General features: G+C 55.9%; 1 protein-coding gene across 3 annotated transcripts in view; it reads right to left on the bottom strand.

Annotated features, from left to right (window-relative positions):
* Window positions 1-5,885: 5,885 nt before the first annotated feature.
* The window catches only part of TOM1L2 (target of myb1 like 2 membrane trafficking protein), a 127,117-nt gene continuing 116,521 nt past the window's right edge, over window positions 5,886-16,481 (bottom strand). For 2 of the 3 annotated variants that reach the window (XM_054459180.2, XM_054459181.2), the window contains 3 exons: window positions 13,254-13,313; window positions 11,196-11,232; window positions 5,886-10,138 (listed from right to left, as the gene is read on the bottom strand). In XM_054459180.2, coding sequence (XP_054315155.1) covers window positions 9,990-10,138; window positions 11,196-11,232; window positions 13,254-13,313 — 246 coding nt within the window. In that variant the 3' untranslated portion in view covers window positions 5,886-9,989. The remainder of the gene's footprint in view (window positions 10,139-11,195; window positions 11,233-13,253; window positions 13,314-16,481) is intronic. The other variant, XM_054459182.1, reaches the window with a different exon arrangement.

Here is a 16,481-nt window from a genome sequence, read left to right as displayed (position 1 = left end):
TCGTCTTCATCTGGTTTCCTCCCAGATCCAGCTGTAGGGATAGGATACCAGTGGGCCCAGTGCAGCTCCTGAAGGAGGAAGCCAGTACCCAAGGAAGACTGGCCCCAGGGCTGTCTTGACCCCAGATTTGGCACTTATTCCCAGGAGCAGCCAGGATAGGGGCTGCAAGGAAGAGGTGGCTGTGCTTTAGATCAGAGCCAGGCTGCCCTGGATCATCACAAGCTGGGACTAGATCAGAGCAGGCAGCCCTGTTGAGAAGAGGGATGGAAACCGAACCTGGTTCTGTGGCCTAGGGACAGAGGCAGGTGCGGCAGGAAGGAGGGAAGGGGTCCCAATGAGGTGGGTTGAAATAAACCAGAATTAACATTCAGGTATCTGAATGTGATAAGGCAGTGAGCTCCCTGTCCCCAGAGGTATGCAAGCAGAGAGAAGCACCCTTGGTGGAGGGCAGCCCAGGAAACTCATCAGGGGCTTGGGCCTCAGGCCTTCCCGACCCCGAACCTTCATGAGTCAAGCCATCCTGCAGACTGCCTTCCTCAGACTCCAGATATAGCCTATCTGGCCACGCCCTAAGCAGGAGTAACATTCATGATGCATTTTAGAAGGGGTGTGTGGGGGAGAGAAGCCACAGAGCCCAAGTCTCTGGGGCTCAGCCTGGACATCCAGCTCCCTTTGTTCCTCCCCCAGAAGTGGCTGCGGTGGAAAATTACCCAGAATAGGGGCGCCAGAAGTCATAGGGGTCGTCAAACCACATCTCCCCAAGTAGCCCTGCTCACAAGGGTCCACCCAGGACCCACTCCCTCCAGATGAACAACTGCTGGAGAACACAGAGAACAAAGCTGGCTTCCCCTCAGTGCCCCACCCCCACCAACACTCTAGAGGCTGCAGGAAGCTGGTGACTTCCCTGAAAATTTAAACAGCTCTTCCCAGGGAGGGGGTGGGATAGGAAGTGCTGGATGAAGCCTAAATACCATTTTCTTCAGAGCTAGGCAGGTGATCTGGGTTTTCACCTGCTTGCTGCATGACCTGGATCCACTTACCTCACTTCTGACTCTCAGCTACTGGATCTATAAAATGGGAATAACCCTTTCTGCAGTCCCTCTGCAGAGGCAGGGAGGGTGTTGTGGAGTCATCATCACAACAGATCTGCCTCACTGTTTTTTGTTTTGTTTTGTTCTGTTTTTTGTTTTGAGACAAAGTCTCGCTCTGTCACCCAGGCTGGAGTGCAGTGGCATGATCTCGGCTTACTGCAACCTCCACCTCCCAGGTTCAAGCAATTCTGTCTCAGCCTCCTGAGTAGCTGGGATTACAGGCGCACGCCACCATTCCAGGCTAATTTTTGTATTTTTAGTAGAGTCGGGGTTTCACCACTTTGGACAGGCTGGTCTTGAACTCCTGACCTCAGGTGATCCACCTACCTTGGCCCCCCAAAGTGCTGGGATTGTAAGTGTGAGTCACTGCACCTGGCTATCACTGTTTTTGTTGTTGTTGTTGTTGTTGTTATTGTTTTTAAGACAGAGTCTCGCTCTGTTGCCCAGGCTGGAGTGCAGTGGCACAACCTCAGCTCACTGCAACCTCGGCCTCCCGGGTTCAAGCAATTCTCTTTCCTCAGCCTCCCAAGTAGATGGGATTACAGTCATGCACTACCACGCCCGGCTAATTTTTGTATTTTTAGTAGAGATGGGGTTTTGTCATGTTGGCCAGACTGGTTTCGAACTCCTAGCCTACAGTAATCTACCCACCTCGGCTTCCCAAAGTGCTTGGATTACAGACGTGAGCTACTGCACCCAACCCGCCTCACCGTTTTTAAATGGGTTACCACATATGTAAATAGAATAGCTCAATAAATATTCACTCCGTAACTGCAGGAGTTAGGGGAAAGGGAAAGAAGGTAAGACAAGGTCAACAGGAGACCTGCACCCCAGAAAATCCAACCCCCATGGGGCACAGTCCAACGTGGGGGTGGGAGGAATTTACATCTTTGCCACCAAAGAAACAAATCTTTGCCCCACAGCCTGGGATTATCAGGGCAACCCTCAACGTGAGGGTAGGGGAAAACAGGAGAAAGGATCCATTTTTCAGGGGGAACATGCTTGTCTTGGCAGTTTCTCTCCTCAAAGATCCTGAGACCTCCAAACAAGACCCTCGGGCCCCGGTTGGCTGAGGAGCGTTGAGCACGCCCAAGTAACGTGGACACAAGCCCCTCTGTATTGGTGTGCCTATCAGGGGTCAGGGATCCAGCCTGGTCCACGGTGACCCCGGCGGGCAAGTTCGGCACAGTTTACTTGCTGAGCGCTTACAGTGTTCAGTGCTGTTTAAACCCATTCACTCCTCTCGACAGCCTCAGGCGGTTGAGGCCGTTACCATCCCATTTTACAGATGGGTAAATTGAGGCACGTGGAGCGGGGCGGTGAAGCGACTTGCTCAGGACCTCACAGCACTGCTGCCCCTGATTTTGTCTGGGCTGGAGGCACCCGGGGAGCCGGGTCGGCTCCTCACGCGCGCGGGCCAGGGCAGCGGCTGGCGCCCAGGGGAGCCGGGGCGCAGAGCCAGACAAGCCCCGCCCCCGCGGGCCCGGCGCAGCCAATGGGCGCCCGGCCCGGAGTGGGGTGACGCGGCGTCAGCGCGTAACTCCCAGGAGCCCAGCCCTGGGTCACATGCGCCGCGCCCGCTCTACCCAGGAGGTAGGGAGGGGCGGCGGGGACAGGCTGGGCTCAGCCCCCAGGCCAGACACCTGGCCAGGACTGCCGCCAGGTGCGCGTCCCGGGCACCGGAAGGGCTAACACGGGACAGCCCCACCCGGGACTGCGTGGCGCGCCCAGAGCGGAGGATTCCTTCCAGGTCACCCAGCCCGGCCCCTGCCCGACCTCGGCGTTGCCAACTGGAAGATACGAATTCGCATCTCCCCGCTTCGTCTCCAAGCCTCTTAGAGACTGAGAGGCAGCTTCTGTGGGTTTCGAGCCTTTTCGGTCAGGCGTCCAGCACGGGCAGGGCCTTTTCCAGGCCGCTTGTCCTGTCCAGCCATGCCCTTGGTGCCCGGAGCTCAGCGGTGGATGGCAGGGCAGGCACTGGGCAGGAAAACTGGGTTGTCCACTCTAGCCATTGCCTAGGCTACTGAAACCCCTCCCCACTCCCAGAGCCCCCCTGCCACCCTGCCTGGCCCTGCATATCCTTCACTGCTGTGGGAGCCAAGCTGGGACCTGCCCAGGTTATGGCCGAGGGGCCAGGCTGTGGGAAGAGACTGCTCAGAGCCTGAGTCTCGCCTCCCCCACTTCTCCATCTGTATATAATGGGGTCAGATGACTGTTGACATGGGTGATTCTGGTCCTAGATGACGCTCGTGGTCTCATTCCAGCTTGGGCTCTGGGGTGAGCTGGGCGAGTTCTTTCCAGCCCTCTCTGAGCCTCCATGGCCAGCTTTGCCCCTGGAGGCTCACACCCATGTGGGCACCTGCAGGCTTATCATGAGTCATTGAACACACCCTCCACAAAAGAGCTACTTGAACCCCAAAGATTGCTGCACAGTGAGGGGTGTAGCTCACAAAGGCTGAGGAAGACTGATACCTGTTCCCTGGGGAGTAACTGGCTGTTTGAGGGGAGAGGCCAATTGCATATTGAATGGGGTGAGTCTAGCTGGCAGCAGGGAGAGTGAGGAAATCAATGTAATAAACCCCTGTGGGCATTGGGTTTACCACACACTACACCAGTTTACGGATCAGGAGAGTAAAGAACAGAGTGAGACTGTGACTTACCCAACACCTACAGTTAAGCCTGCAACCCCAGGGAGGAATGGGGTGGACAGGAAATGGCACCAGACAATAGAGTCCACTCAATTTCCGGAAGCATCCTACTTACTCCCTAGTGCTGAGAGTAGAGATTTTGCGTCCTGGAATGTTGAGGGCCTGGGCTTGGAGGCCCTGGACAGACTCCTCTGGGGTCTGCCCCAAAAGCTCTGACAGGGGCTCCTGTAAATTAAACTGATGGAATTTCTGGATGGGTCATGCAGACCTGTCCAAGGTCTCAGGTTCTGCCCTCCCGTTGCCCCCAGGACCCAAAGGAGACCTTTTTCTTGGAAAAACCACAGGCTCCCACAATACTTCCCTCAAGTGTGCAGCTTGAGTGCCCTGGGGCTCAGCTATGTGCTCAGAGCCTCCTCTCCCTGCAGGCCGTGGAAGAGAGCTGCAACACTTACTGGCTGCAGAGTGTCCTTGACTCTGGGAATGGAACCAGGCTGCACATTCCCCAAGGGCAGGACTGGAGCAGCCCTGTCCTTCCCCTCTGGCACCAGCCTGGCACACAGCAGGCTCTCAGGAACACTGCTGAAAGCACAAGTGGCCTAGGTGTCCTGGTGAGTCCACAGTAGTGTCTCAGGAGCAATCTACTCTCCACAGGATAGGGACAGAGCTCAGGCCTCTTTCAGTGCCCACATTGCCTGGTATAGTGCTGGGGGCACATAATGAGCCAGGATCTATGCTACCTGTTTAAAGGGACCTGGGTTTGCAGCCCCCCACCCCCACTTCAGAAGCCCACTCCCCTTCTCCCCTGGGTGTGGGAACCTCTATCTCACTCCAACTGGTCAGAAACAGGGCTCTGCAGAGCTCCCTGGAGCCCAGGGAGGCAACTGGCCAGAGGGAGCTGGGTGCTGCCCCTTCTGGCTACAACTGGTGATGATGGTGGTCCCAAAATGGCCCCTGCCGTGACCTGACTCCTATCAGTAGGCAGGAGAGCCCCTCCTGAGCCACGCTCCCAGAAGGGCTGCTGTTCAGGGTGGGTGGGGCAGCTTTATCTGCTGGCCATGGACGTGGTGTCTCTCCTGCCCACTTCGTGGGCCTGTCTGGGAGGTCTGGCTCTGGGTTGGGTGCTGGTTCTGCCACTACTCCCTGTGCAGCCTGGGGCAAGCCTACAGCTCTTTCTAGTCCTCCATGTCTTCACTGGCACAGCAAGAGGTTGGGAAGATCTCCAGGTTCATCAGGGGTTTGGTGAGTCCACCCCAACTTGAGGTCCGTCCTTAAGCCCCAGCGAAGGGATTAAAGGGCCCTCGGTCTCCCAAGCCACTTGGAGAAGGCACAGTTCCCAGAGGCTCCCACAATGCACCCCTCATGAACCCCTATGCCTCTGGGCCTGAGGGGCCTGCTTCCAGGAGGACAGCTGCCTTACAACAAAGGGCTGCAGGCGCCCACCTCCAGGACAAGGGGAGAGGGGGAAAGAAGCCTTTTTAGAAAGGGAGAGCAGGCTGTGGGGATGGGAAGAGACAGGTTTCTTTTTGGGGGAATAAAAATGTTCTAAATTTGGTTGCGGTGATGATTGCCCAACTCTATGAACATTCTAAAGACTACTTAATTGTACACTTTAAATGGGTAAATTGTATGCTATGTGAATTATATCTCAGTAAAACTGTTAACAAGGAAAGTGTGACGTCTACCTGGCTTGGAGCAGCAGTTCTCAAATTCAGTGCCCAGCACAGGCTCTGCAGATGATGCCCAGCCAAGCTGTGGGAGTCCAGCCAAGGGTTGGGGGCTGGGGCTTAGAGGGGGTCAGGGGGTGGCTCAGGCCTGCTTGCTCAAGGCCTGGGTGCCCTGGGCAAGGGTGAGTGGCCTCCTTCTGCCCATCTGGGACCTGGGGTGAAACCTAGGAACAACCACAGCACTTGGTCCTAGAGCTCTCAGGCAGGTTGTAGCAGGCTCACAGCCACTCCCACCGATGTCACAACCTGGGCCACACACAGGGATTTTCCTGGCCAGGTAAGGGGCTGCTCAGGCAGCCTGGCCACTGGGGAAGGATGGACTGAGGGTCCCCATGGCTGCCCCTGCTTAAATAAAGCAGGTGGTCAAAACTGGCAAGCCCTTCGGACAGTCATAGCCAATTCAACAGACCACACAGGCACAATTTGTTCAATTATTTATTTATTGTGGAGTATTTTACATGCAAGAACCCAACTAGAGAGAGGGTATCTGGAAGGAGGCCAGTGGGGTGGATGGATGCTCTGAGCCTCGGGTGCACTGACCCACCCTCCAGAACCAGCTCTGCCCACAGAAACACACGACAGTGACAAAAACACTAAACTTCTAGGACAAGTGGACAGCAAACACAACATTCAACACATTCCTCTTTTCAGTAGCCCCCAACAATCCTGAGAATCCTCACAATTAAGTGCAAACTTTAGGAAATAAATATCCATCCCCCTCTCCGGGAGAGCCTGGAGGTATGGACAGACAGAAGCAGTTCTGACTCAGGGGCTGATGGCTGCTCCCTACGGCTGGTGGCTGCAGGGGAAGCCTGACTTGGACCCCACAGATAGGAAGGGCTGGTGACGGACACTGGGGGAGGCGAGCACTTCAGGGGCTGACAGGCAATGTCTCTGGGGTGGAAACACTTCTCTCTGGGTGGGGAAGACTGGCTGTAACCCAAGTGGGTGAGACGTCCCCACAGCTGACAGTGCAGAGGCTCCCGGGGACCACCCCAGCAGTGCCAGAGGCTGAGGCCAGGCTGCAAGCAAACACTCCTCCACACTGCTCTTCCAGAGCTGCCCCAGGGGCTGGCCTGGCCCCAGGTGGGCCCATGGCCTACCCCAAGCCATCCAGAAGGCTGGGCCCGACTGAGTTAGAGATGTGTGTCTGCGGGGGCCGAGGGTGGGGTGTGGCAGTGGGAAGAAGGGAGGCAGGAGCATGAGCATCGGCAGCAGCTGCCCTGCGAGCATCTGTTGCCCCTGGGCCATGTGGAGCCCTTGCCCCAACTCTCCAAGCTGGGTCCTCTCCTCCCCAGGGGCTGGAGTGACAGCACAGGCCCCAAGACCACCAGGTGGCATGGTGGGGTGGTGGGGGAAGGCTAGTGAACCAAGGCACCATCACTCACGTGGAGGCGCTAACAGAAAGACAGGAGGACAGACGGATGGTCACCTTTCCCTCTAGCCCAGGCCAGAACCCCTTGAGACTCCAAAGCTCCTTGTCCCATGCATGCTGGTAAGCGAGACAGTCATTCTCAGCCTGGCCACAGTTGGCCTGCTTAGTGCCTGGAGACTGCCCAGGCAGGGCTACTCTGCGGCAGGCAGGCCAAAGGCCCATGGTGCCGGGGGCCCAACTGCACATAGCGCCATTCTCTGCCGCCCACTGGCCAAAAAGGTAGGCGGGAGGGAATGGTTAGTTTTCACATCTCAGCAACAATGAACGCAGAAAGGGTTAAACACATTCCCAAGAAAATATTTTGACAAAATAAATATTTTAACCTATAATCAGGTATAATTAGTGCTTATAAGGAATCCCAACAATAATTTAGTGTAATTAAGTATATACTGTATCTGTGATTTCTAACACTCATGGAGAGGCTGGTGGGCCTTGAGAGTCCAGGTTTCCTGACAGGGCCGCGCCCCCTTCCTGGATCAAGCAGCCTAAGGACTGTGCTCCCCAGATGGTGGGGTCTGGGAGCAGAGACCTCAGGACAGGACATCTCGCCGGGGCTAAGCAGAACCCACTCTGGGGCACCGGGGCTGTACTTGCTTCCTGTGCAGGCCTCAAGCAAGAGCCCCCTCTGCCTACAGGTGGGGCAGGCTACCTCCGGATAGGAGGTGCAAGCAGGCCACCCGAGGGGTGGCTCTAGGCCAGGAAGGCAGGTGACACTTGTCAGCATGGCCAATGGCCTCCTGCCAGCCCATAGAGGTCCACCACTCCCTGCTGCCCCTGGGGCAGCCAGGCCTCTCCAATGATGCCTGGCAACCAGCTGGCGCTGGGGTAGGGCAGTTCTGGGCGTGGATATGAAAAACAGTTTTGCTGAGGGCTCCCCAGCAGGGTGCCTATCTCAGCTTCACACACTACGGAATCCCTGCTTTCAGAGCCTCCAGGCTCCTGACTTTTTGGGACTCCCGGTTCCATGAGGCAGGGAGGCTGGCTCTTCCCTCTGAGGACACTGGGTCTGGGCTGCAGTGCTGAGGCTGTGGAGCACTGACTGCCCGAGGTCTGGCTGCCCACCACCCGCAGGCCCAGCTCTGGCAGGGCCTCAGAGACAACCCAAGTCACAACCCAAAGGCAGCCAAAGGGCTGGGGCCTCTGGGTGCACCTGGGCCATCCCAGCTACCTTTTCTGCAGCTCCAGTGAAGCCAGCTGACTTCAGAAGTCTTCACATTCAAGCTGGCCTCAGGGGGGGTCTGTCTTTGAGAAACATTGAGGAGAGAGGCAGGGGCTCATCAAGCGTCAGGGAGCAGAGGGGCCAGGCAGGTGTGGCACGTGCTGCCAGAGAGGACAGGGCTAGAATCAGGCTGGCCAGGCTCCACAGAGGAGCTTCCTGGGTGAACCTGAGGAACTGGAGTGTGACATCCCAGCTAGTCCCGCCCTCAGCCAGACAGAGGTTTCCTCTCTGGAGGAAGAAGCTGGAGGGCTGCTAGCCTGGCACAGGGTCCTGGGTCAGGCAGCACTTGGTCTTCACGAATAGTTCCTGTTGATGCTCAGCATGACCCCCAGCTGAAGCCGCCACCCTGAATGCTCCCCAACGACCATGTCGCTGGTCTCTTCTCCCGTCAAGCCCAGCCCTTTCCCTGCTCGGCTGGTGGTCTGGGCCATCCTGCCAGGTGGGAAGGGCTAACTACACCATGGATCAGGAACCTGTGCTGACCTAGGCAGTGCATGCTGGAGGGGACAGGAGCAGACTGACCCAGCGAGCTGGGCCCAAGACACACGGGGATGCGCACAACTGCAGTATTCTCCTTCTGAGCAACAGCAGCCTGGTGAGAGGTGTGGGGCAGGTGTCTGGCTGGACCAGGGCCTGGGATGACCCATGAGTCCCTTGCCCATGGCCAGGAGACACACCAGTGAGGACACGGGATGGGAATACATGTTACCAGCCCCTAGCTGCTCTGTCTGCCTTCAGGATCAGCTTGGGGAGAGAGTATAAATTGGTAGCCAGAGGACCTCTGAGGTGGGAGGAGGCCAGACTGTCAGGAGAGTCTGTGCAAGGAGGCCAAGGCCTATGCCAGGGAGCAGAGCAGGGGCCTTAGTGCTGCCCAGTCCTCTCAGTCACTGGGAACCTCCAAGGATGCCGCAAAGCTGTTTGCTGCTGGCTCTTGAGGCAGATGTGTGAGGCTACGGTAGGCCAGGCCACAGCACTGAGTGTGGCCCATGTGCACATCTGTGACACTTCCCCAGGCAAGCCAGAGCAATGCCTCCAGTGCAAGTCCCTCCACAAGCCAGGACCAGGTGCGTGGGTGTGAGCCTGCAGCGTGTGCGTGGCAGTTTGGTTTATTGGTAGTGTCGTCTCAGCAGCGTGCCACATGGCCACCATCTGTGGGCTGCCTGCTGCCCTCCCAATTGTCCTTGGCCCTCTCCCTGCCCTGGGAGCCTGCAGGGCCCCTTGGTGCCAGGCTCGGCTGCTGAGCCAGCTTGGGTGTGAAGCCTGGGCTGGCAGCTGAGTGATGGAGAGAGGGTCAAGGAGGTGAGAGACCCCCCGTGGACACCCAGCAGAGCCTTCTCAAATGCTGATAAGCCAAACGTCACAAGGTGACAAGTCCAAGGAGTGAGACCAGGCTCATGGGTGCAGCACACCCTGTTCTTCCAGAGGTGCCACAAAGCCCCTTCAGGGAGAGAGGGGCCCAGGAGGGCAGAATGCCTGAGAAGGTCGCTGAGCCAGGCAGAGGTGAGCACAGGGCGGGGCCGGGCCTGCTCCTTCTCCGTGGGCGGGTGGAGGAAAGACAGTCCGGGTGGTCTGCTCAGGAAGCACTGCCTGGGGCTGGGCCACTCTGCCCGCTCTTCCTGGGAGGAAACATGGGCAGAGGGGCCCATGGTGGGAGGGGAGAGAGTCTCTGGCTGCAACTGTCCCACCACTCAGAGAAAAGAAGTGGCTGAAGCTGGTCCTGACTAGTGGGAGGCCTGGGAGCAGACACGGCATTTCCATGGAGACACAGGTGTGCAGGCCATGTGGAGCTGGGGATGTAGGAGTGGCCAGTGCCTGGTGTCCACGGGGTGCGAGCGGGGACCCGCCATCTGGGGAGGCAAACCACAGAGCTGCTCACAGGGCGAAGAGCGCATCCTCTGACCGCTCTGGCTTCTTCCGGCCGGAAGGGTTTGAGGCTGGGGCAGGAGCCTCCATGGGGGGCGAGGGGAGGTCGGGAACCATTTCAGCAGCTTTGGCTCTTTCTTCAAGGAATTTATCAAACTCTGCAATACAAACCAAGGCAAGGGTCAGGGTTGGTGAGGGCCGGCCACCAGAGGAAGCGTACCCTTCCACTCCCCAGCCTGTTTCCTCTTCTAGGGCAAGCATGAAGCCCACCTAGGAGCAGGTGGGTAGGGAGGGGTTCGTGAGCTGCGGGGTGCGGGGAGGCTCCCGGCTGTGCCCAGCCCTCCGGCCCTGGAGGGAAAGGCTCTGGAAAACACAGCCCAGAGTGCTCACCCCACTGCTGACCATTTTCCAGATCAGCACTGGGTTTTGTCCATTTTCTAGTTTGTCCATTTTCCAGATCAGCACTGGGGGTGGGGCAGGGTAAGCTGGAGGGGCTGGCTTCTGATTAAACAGGCAGGAACCATCCCACCTACCCCAGCCTTGCCCACCAATGGGGGACTGAGGAGATGCTGAGGAATGCAGTGGGGAGGGGGGAGTGCCCCATTTCTATGGGCACTGAGAGCTAGGGAGCAGGGTCCTGTGAAGTTTCCCTCCGTGTGGAGTGGTCTGGCCACAGGGTCTGGCAGACTTGGGGAGAGGAGGACAGGAGCATGGAGAGGCAGGTGGAGTGGGGCAAGATGAGCTTGGGGAGGCAGGATGTGAAGGGCAGGGAATGTGGGGGTGGCCATGTGGGAGAACTAAGACCCCGCTGCTCCCATCCAGCCCATCAGCTGAGGCCCAGGAGAGGCTCCTCCCTTCTGGCTCAGTGGCCCAAGGGTGCTGCTGCGCACCTCCACAAACTGCGTGTCTGAGCTGGGCTGAGCATCTGTGGGTCAGGACCAGGTGGCAATCTGCACCTGCTATTCACCAGCTCTGCAACTTTGTGGAAGTGACATGTTCTTTCTGACCTCTGTTTCCCAATAAGCGAGATAAATCACACTTCCCAAATCAGCATAAGACCTGGGTGGGACAAAGCCACCCGTGAAGCCCACGGCTCAGTGCCTGGCACCAGTAGGTGCTCTGGCAGCGGGGGCTCCAAGGTGATGGGGGCTGGCTCCTGTGCAGCCTGGGCAGAGGCAACAAAAGGGGGCTGTAAGGCCACTGGCCAGGCCATACCTTCACTTGTGACACCCTCCTCCAGATCATCGCCCTTCTGTGGGAGGAGCAGAGAGAATGAAATTAGGGCACTGGTCCAAGCACTGCCCGCCCAGCCACCTCTGTCTGCCATGGCCACCCTAGGGCAGCACTGCCCAGGGTAGCCCGAACAAAACTTCCTAATTTTCCCTGTTTCCAGATTTCTGTAATAGTAAAATACTGCTCTTCTTATTGGAGAAACAGAAGCTTTGTTTTTAAAAAACAAAAGCAAAAAAATTCAAACATGTTTTAGGTTTTGATCTTCCAGAAGGGCTGGAAAGAAAACTCCAAAAATGGTGCAGGCTGGTTCTCCAGCCTGGGCTGTGGAGGGCGGGACCCCACCTTTGGCACTCTTGAGGCTCTAGGGAGAGGCACAGAGCAGTAGCCACAGGGGGCTGAGCCTGAGCACACACAGGGTCACATGTACCCAACACAACACCCACTCACTGCCAGCCACAGGGTTTCTGGGAAGACGCTGTTGACACCAATAGCTGGAAACCACACGAGGCCTTGATGGCTCAGGGCCACAAAGCCCACAGCACAGGGCCTGTCACTCAGTAGGTACTTTGGCAGTGGAGGCTGTGCCTCCAGAAGCCATGTCCTGCAGCCTCCTGGGAGCTGCACCAGCCTCCTCCCGTGGCCCAGATTATATTACCTGCTGCTGGCTCCTGAAGGAGCCATGGAGGCTCTGTGCACTCAAAAATTAAAGTGCACCAGACTTGATTTTGTTTGGAGAACACAGTAGTGTCTTGAGCTCATGGGGTTCCCTGGGGACTGGGGAAGAGCAGCATGTGCAGGGCCTCATTGGCAAGGGGCAGGATGGGGAAGTGACAAAGCCCTGGGTTGGGCTAGGAGACCTTGGTTCCTTCCTGGCTCTACCACTGACCTGCTATGTAGCCTTACTGGACACATCCCTTCCCTGTCTGGACCCTGGGGTCCCCCTTAGAAGTTAAGGACCTTGGTCCTTCCTGCCTTGCTTCTGTGAGAGAAGCAATTTCTTTTCGAGGCATCCCCTTGGGAAAGATGTCCCGGGGTGTCTTCTTCCTCCCTGACACCCAGGCAGCTGCCTTCTTTGGCAAGGCATGTGTTTGGAAAGACTGACTTTCTGGGGAGGAGGTCCAGAGCAGCCAGAGGCCCCAACCTGAGTCCTGCTGTCCTAGTGTGGGAGGTGGCCAGCTCACCAGCCCACAGCCAGCCAGGCTGACCCTGTGGTTAAAGAACTCAACAGGCTCTTCTGCCTGGGGACAAGGCCCCCTGCAGAGGAGGCAGCTAGGAGGGAGATGAGGTGTCTCCAGCTCTGGGGGAGAATCCAACTACCCCATGACTCTGGGCAAGCCACTTCCCAGAGTGCACTTCTTCATCCGCCACCCTGAACCCCTACTGAGAGTGAAAGTGCTTTGTAAAGAACAGAGGGAGGGGCCAGCAGTTATCACATGCAGTCACTGCAGCTCTCCTTTCTTGGGACCTGTTGCCATTTTCGGATGCATAGTATCCTCATCTTCTAGCCCTAACTCTGAGGATGGAGACAATGGGTCTTTGGGGCAGGGGTTCTTTTAAATCAAAAATCAGGAAGGGAGGAGGGGGATGACAGCCAATTAAAAACAAAAGCACTGTGTGTATACTTCACAATTAAAAAAAAAAAGAAATGAAAACAAAAAACAATACAAAACATGCTCCCCCTACACTCCCTCCCCCAAAAAACCAAAGCACGCACACACATCTGAAATGGAAAAGATACTGGGGGGAAGGCAAGTGTGTGTTTTGGAGCCGGCTACGGCTAGGACTGTGTGGGTGAAGGAGGCTGTGCCCAGGGCCTTGCCCCCAGCACAGCTGGCCTCCGCAGGCCTGGAGGCCACTGCAGCACCCACAGCTATGGGCTGATGTCGGGGAGGAGGGGCAGCTATGGAGCTTGCCCAGACCTCCCTTCTCCACTGACCCAGACAGGGGTGGAGCCCCTGCTGATGCTCCCGCAAGGCCTGTCCTCAGAAGAGCCTCTGCCGCTCCACACCCCACAGATGAAATAGAAAAGTCGAGTCTCACCAGGTCGGTCCTGAGCCACACCTCAATGTCGTCCATGACAGAGGGCTGCGCAACGGGGATCTATGGAGGCGGCAAGCAGCGGGCCAGGCAGCCCCCACACAGCCAGCAAGGGGAGACAGAACACCGGAACAAAGGAAATCATCAACAGCAACCCCAAATAAAACCAAAATGTACACAGAGCAAAAAAACACAATTGGCACGGCACACAGGGGCAACACAGGGCAGCCACGTGTGAGATGGCAGGTGAGGAAAGCAATGAGGTGCAAATGATAAGAAGCAGGCTCCCCGGCAGGGCCGGCGGTAAGGAAGGTGGCTGTACGCGTTCTTGAAATGGAGAACTTTTTGACTATGAGTGTCCACTCTCACATTGCAGGGCCTCTCAGCCCGGGGCTGCAAAACACCTTCTAACTTCAGGAAGGCGCTGCCATGCAGGCTGATTTTGAACTCAGCCACTATGACAGTCCGCTGTCAAGCCCAACCCAGGGGAGGCCAAGTAACAGCCTGCCCAGAGCAGGGTACAGGTGCTCAGAGGGCAGGGCAGCACCAGCCCTGGGGGATGCAGGGGGTCTGTTTGCTCTGCTGAAGAGATTTTGAAATGCGTCCGGGTGCATTTCTGAGTGGAGAGGGGAACTGGAGGAGATGCATGCTCCGCTGGGCTGGGTGTGGCCTGGTAGACAGAGGCAGGCACATTTTACCATCAACAGAAACACAGCAAAAACGAGGGCTCTGATGACAAAGGGGACTATGGGGCTTTAGTCTTCTTTGTGTCTCTTTAGGGGAAACTCATGAAGCAGCCCTGAAAGCAACAGCTCCCTTTAGTCTCGTCCTTTCTTCCCTGTGTTCAATGGCTGGCTGTGCTTCAGGAGTCAAAGAAACGAAGTTCATCTGAGCACTGGGGCGCAGCAGCCAGAGCCAGGGAGGTGACAGCTTCCAGGCATACTAAGGTGTACCACGGGGGTGCCTGAACAGTCACCTTGCTTGGGCCCCTGTGCCAAGCACCTAAGGGACAGAGGCTCTGAAAAATGCACATGGCTAAAAAGGTTTAAGTTGCTGTCAAATATGACATGATAAGAAGTAAACTCCCTAGAAGCCATGTTAATGCAATGTTGGCTCCCAGCCTAGAGAAATGAGGTGATGGCCCTTAATCGCCTCCTCACCTATCCTGGCTCTGGGAGGTACCCTTCCGGGGCTCACTTGCAAGACCCCTGTTTCTATTACAAAAATGCCAGCACTGTGTCTATAGCTGGCTTCACCCAATGCCATGATCTAGGGTAAGACTAAAGTAAAAATAAGCAGTAAAAGGAATGCATACCCCAGTGTCTATCAAATGTAAAAAATAACACGACCTTCACAAAGAAAAAGAACAAAGAACACATATCACCAGCAGTGATGTGACAACTCCAGTCCTGGGGGTTGACACCTGCTGCTGATGGTGGTGGAGGGTGGTTTGGGGTCCCAGGTGGAGTCCAGCACTCCGAGCAGGTGTCTATGATGCCACCAGAGCTCTTCACTCCCTCAGTGAGCTCAGCTGGCCCTTTGCTCTGAGGAATGTGCTCTGTGTCCTAACTTCGGACCCAATGTGGGAAGCCCACAAGAGCACTTTCAGAAAGGCCCAAGCCAGTCACTGATCAGATTAGGAAGAGTCTGTGTTGCCCATTATTTCTTTGACTTATTGGAGACTTAAGAATGTTGACTTGAGCAGGGCACGGTGGCTCACGCCTGTAATCCCAGCACTTTGGGAGGCCGAGGCAGGCAGATCACCTAAGGTCCAAGAGTTCGAGACCAGCCTGACCAACATGGAGAAACCCAGTCTCTACTAAAAATACAAAATTAGCTGGGTGTGGTGGTATGCGCCTGTAATCCCAGCTACTGAGGAGGCTGAGGCAGGAGAATCACTTGAACTTGGGAGGCGGAGGTTGCAGTGAGCCGAGATCATACCATTGCACTCCACCCTGGGCAACAAGAGTGAAACTCTGTCTAAAAAAAAAAAAAAAGAAAAAAGAAAAAAGAATGTTGAATTGAAAAGGTATCAGGGAGTCTTATCACCCAGACATGAAGCCTAGGGACAGGAGGCATGTGGGTCCTCACTGGGGGGATGGAGGCACAAATGACTGACAGATGTGTTAACAATGCCTAAGGCTGGTACTTCCTTGCCCATCAAAAGGCAGTAGGGCACACTGCTACTCTGTGCTTGCTGGCAGGCCTTGTGCCTTGACATTCCTGGAACAGGACACGCCAGTTATCATGCTCTCTATGACTGTAAGTCAGAATGTATGGCCTCTGGGAGGACGCATGCCATGCTGAGTCCCCAGAACTGAAGCTTAGAAAGTCAGCAGCATCTCCAGAGAGAAAACAGTCCCACACTAGCGGTTAGAGTGCGCACCAGCCCTTTCTTTACACCTGACCAGCTTTTGTCCACTTAGCAGAAACAGATTAGATGTCCTGAGCTTTCCAGTGTGTTGCACAAGCTAGAACAAAGACATTACGGGGTCAGGGGCCTTAAACCTTCAGATTTTTCTCGTATTGTTTTGTTGCTGTTAAAGAACAAATCCCTTGAGGCCTGGGGTCATACTTTAATTTTCTTCTTTGGGGATTAATCTTGAGAGCCAACATGCTCAGAAAATAAACAATGACACTTAAGAAATTCCTCACCCCCTCAAAAATAACTTCCCAAAAGCTGGATCATGGGAACCCTTTTCTTCCATGTCCTAGATTTTTCCAAATAAGTGGTATGTTTATGGAATGGCATCCTCCAGACCAAGCCCTAGAGGGCACGCTGAGGAGAGTGCACTGGGTGGGGTCCATCTGGGCCCTCGCACTCACTGGTGGCAGGACCTGGGGTGAGTCGCTCCTCTCTGGACCCCACTTTCTTCACCGGAGAGCTCCCGAGTTTCTTCTATCCTAAGAAGCCTCAGAGATTTGGGTGGAGAGGGAGGAGCAGGGGACAGAGGCCTGAGCAATGCTTGGCCTCAATTTCCTCATCTGTGAAATAAGGCGATTGCTAGGTTGTATTTGGCTTTCAATTCTTATGACTCAGAAACCTTAACTTTCAGGTCGGTGCTTCTGTTTTCTAATTCAGAAACCCAGGGATGTCAGAAATTATGGGAATTGACTCATTACAATATGGAAGCCACTTGGCCTCAGGGCGTGAACCATGGTGGAGCAGGGTGATGGTTAACAGTTAAGCTTATATAACGTAAGCTTAAATTGACTTTCTTGTGGCCAGAC

This window comes from Pongo pygmaeus, chromosome 19 (genome assembly GCF_028885625.2).
Source record: "Pongo pygmaeus isolate AG05252 chromosome 19, NHGRI_mPonPyg2-v2.0_pri, whole genome shotgun sequence".
NCBI lineage: Eukaryota > Metazoa > Chordata > Mammalia > Primates > Hominidae > Pongo > Pongo pygmaeus.
Note: the sequence above shows the minus strand (reverse complement) of the source record. Positions and strands in the feature narration are given on the sequence as shown.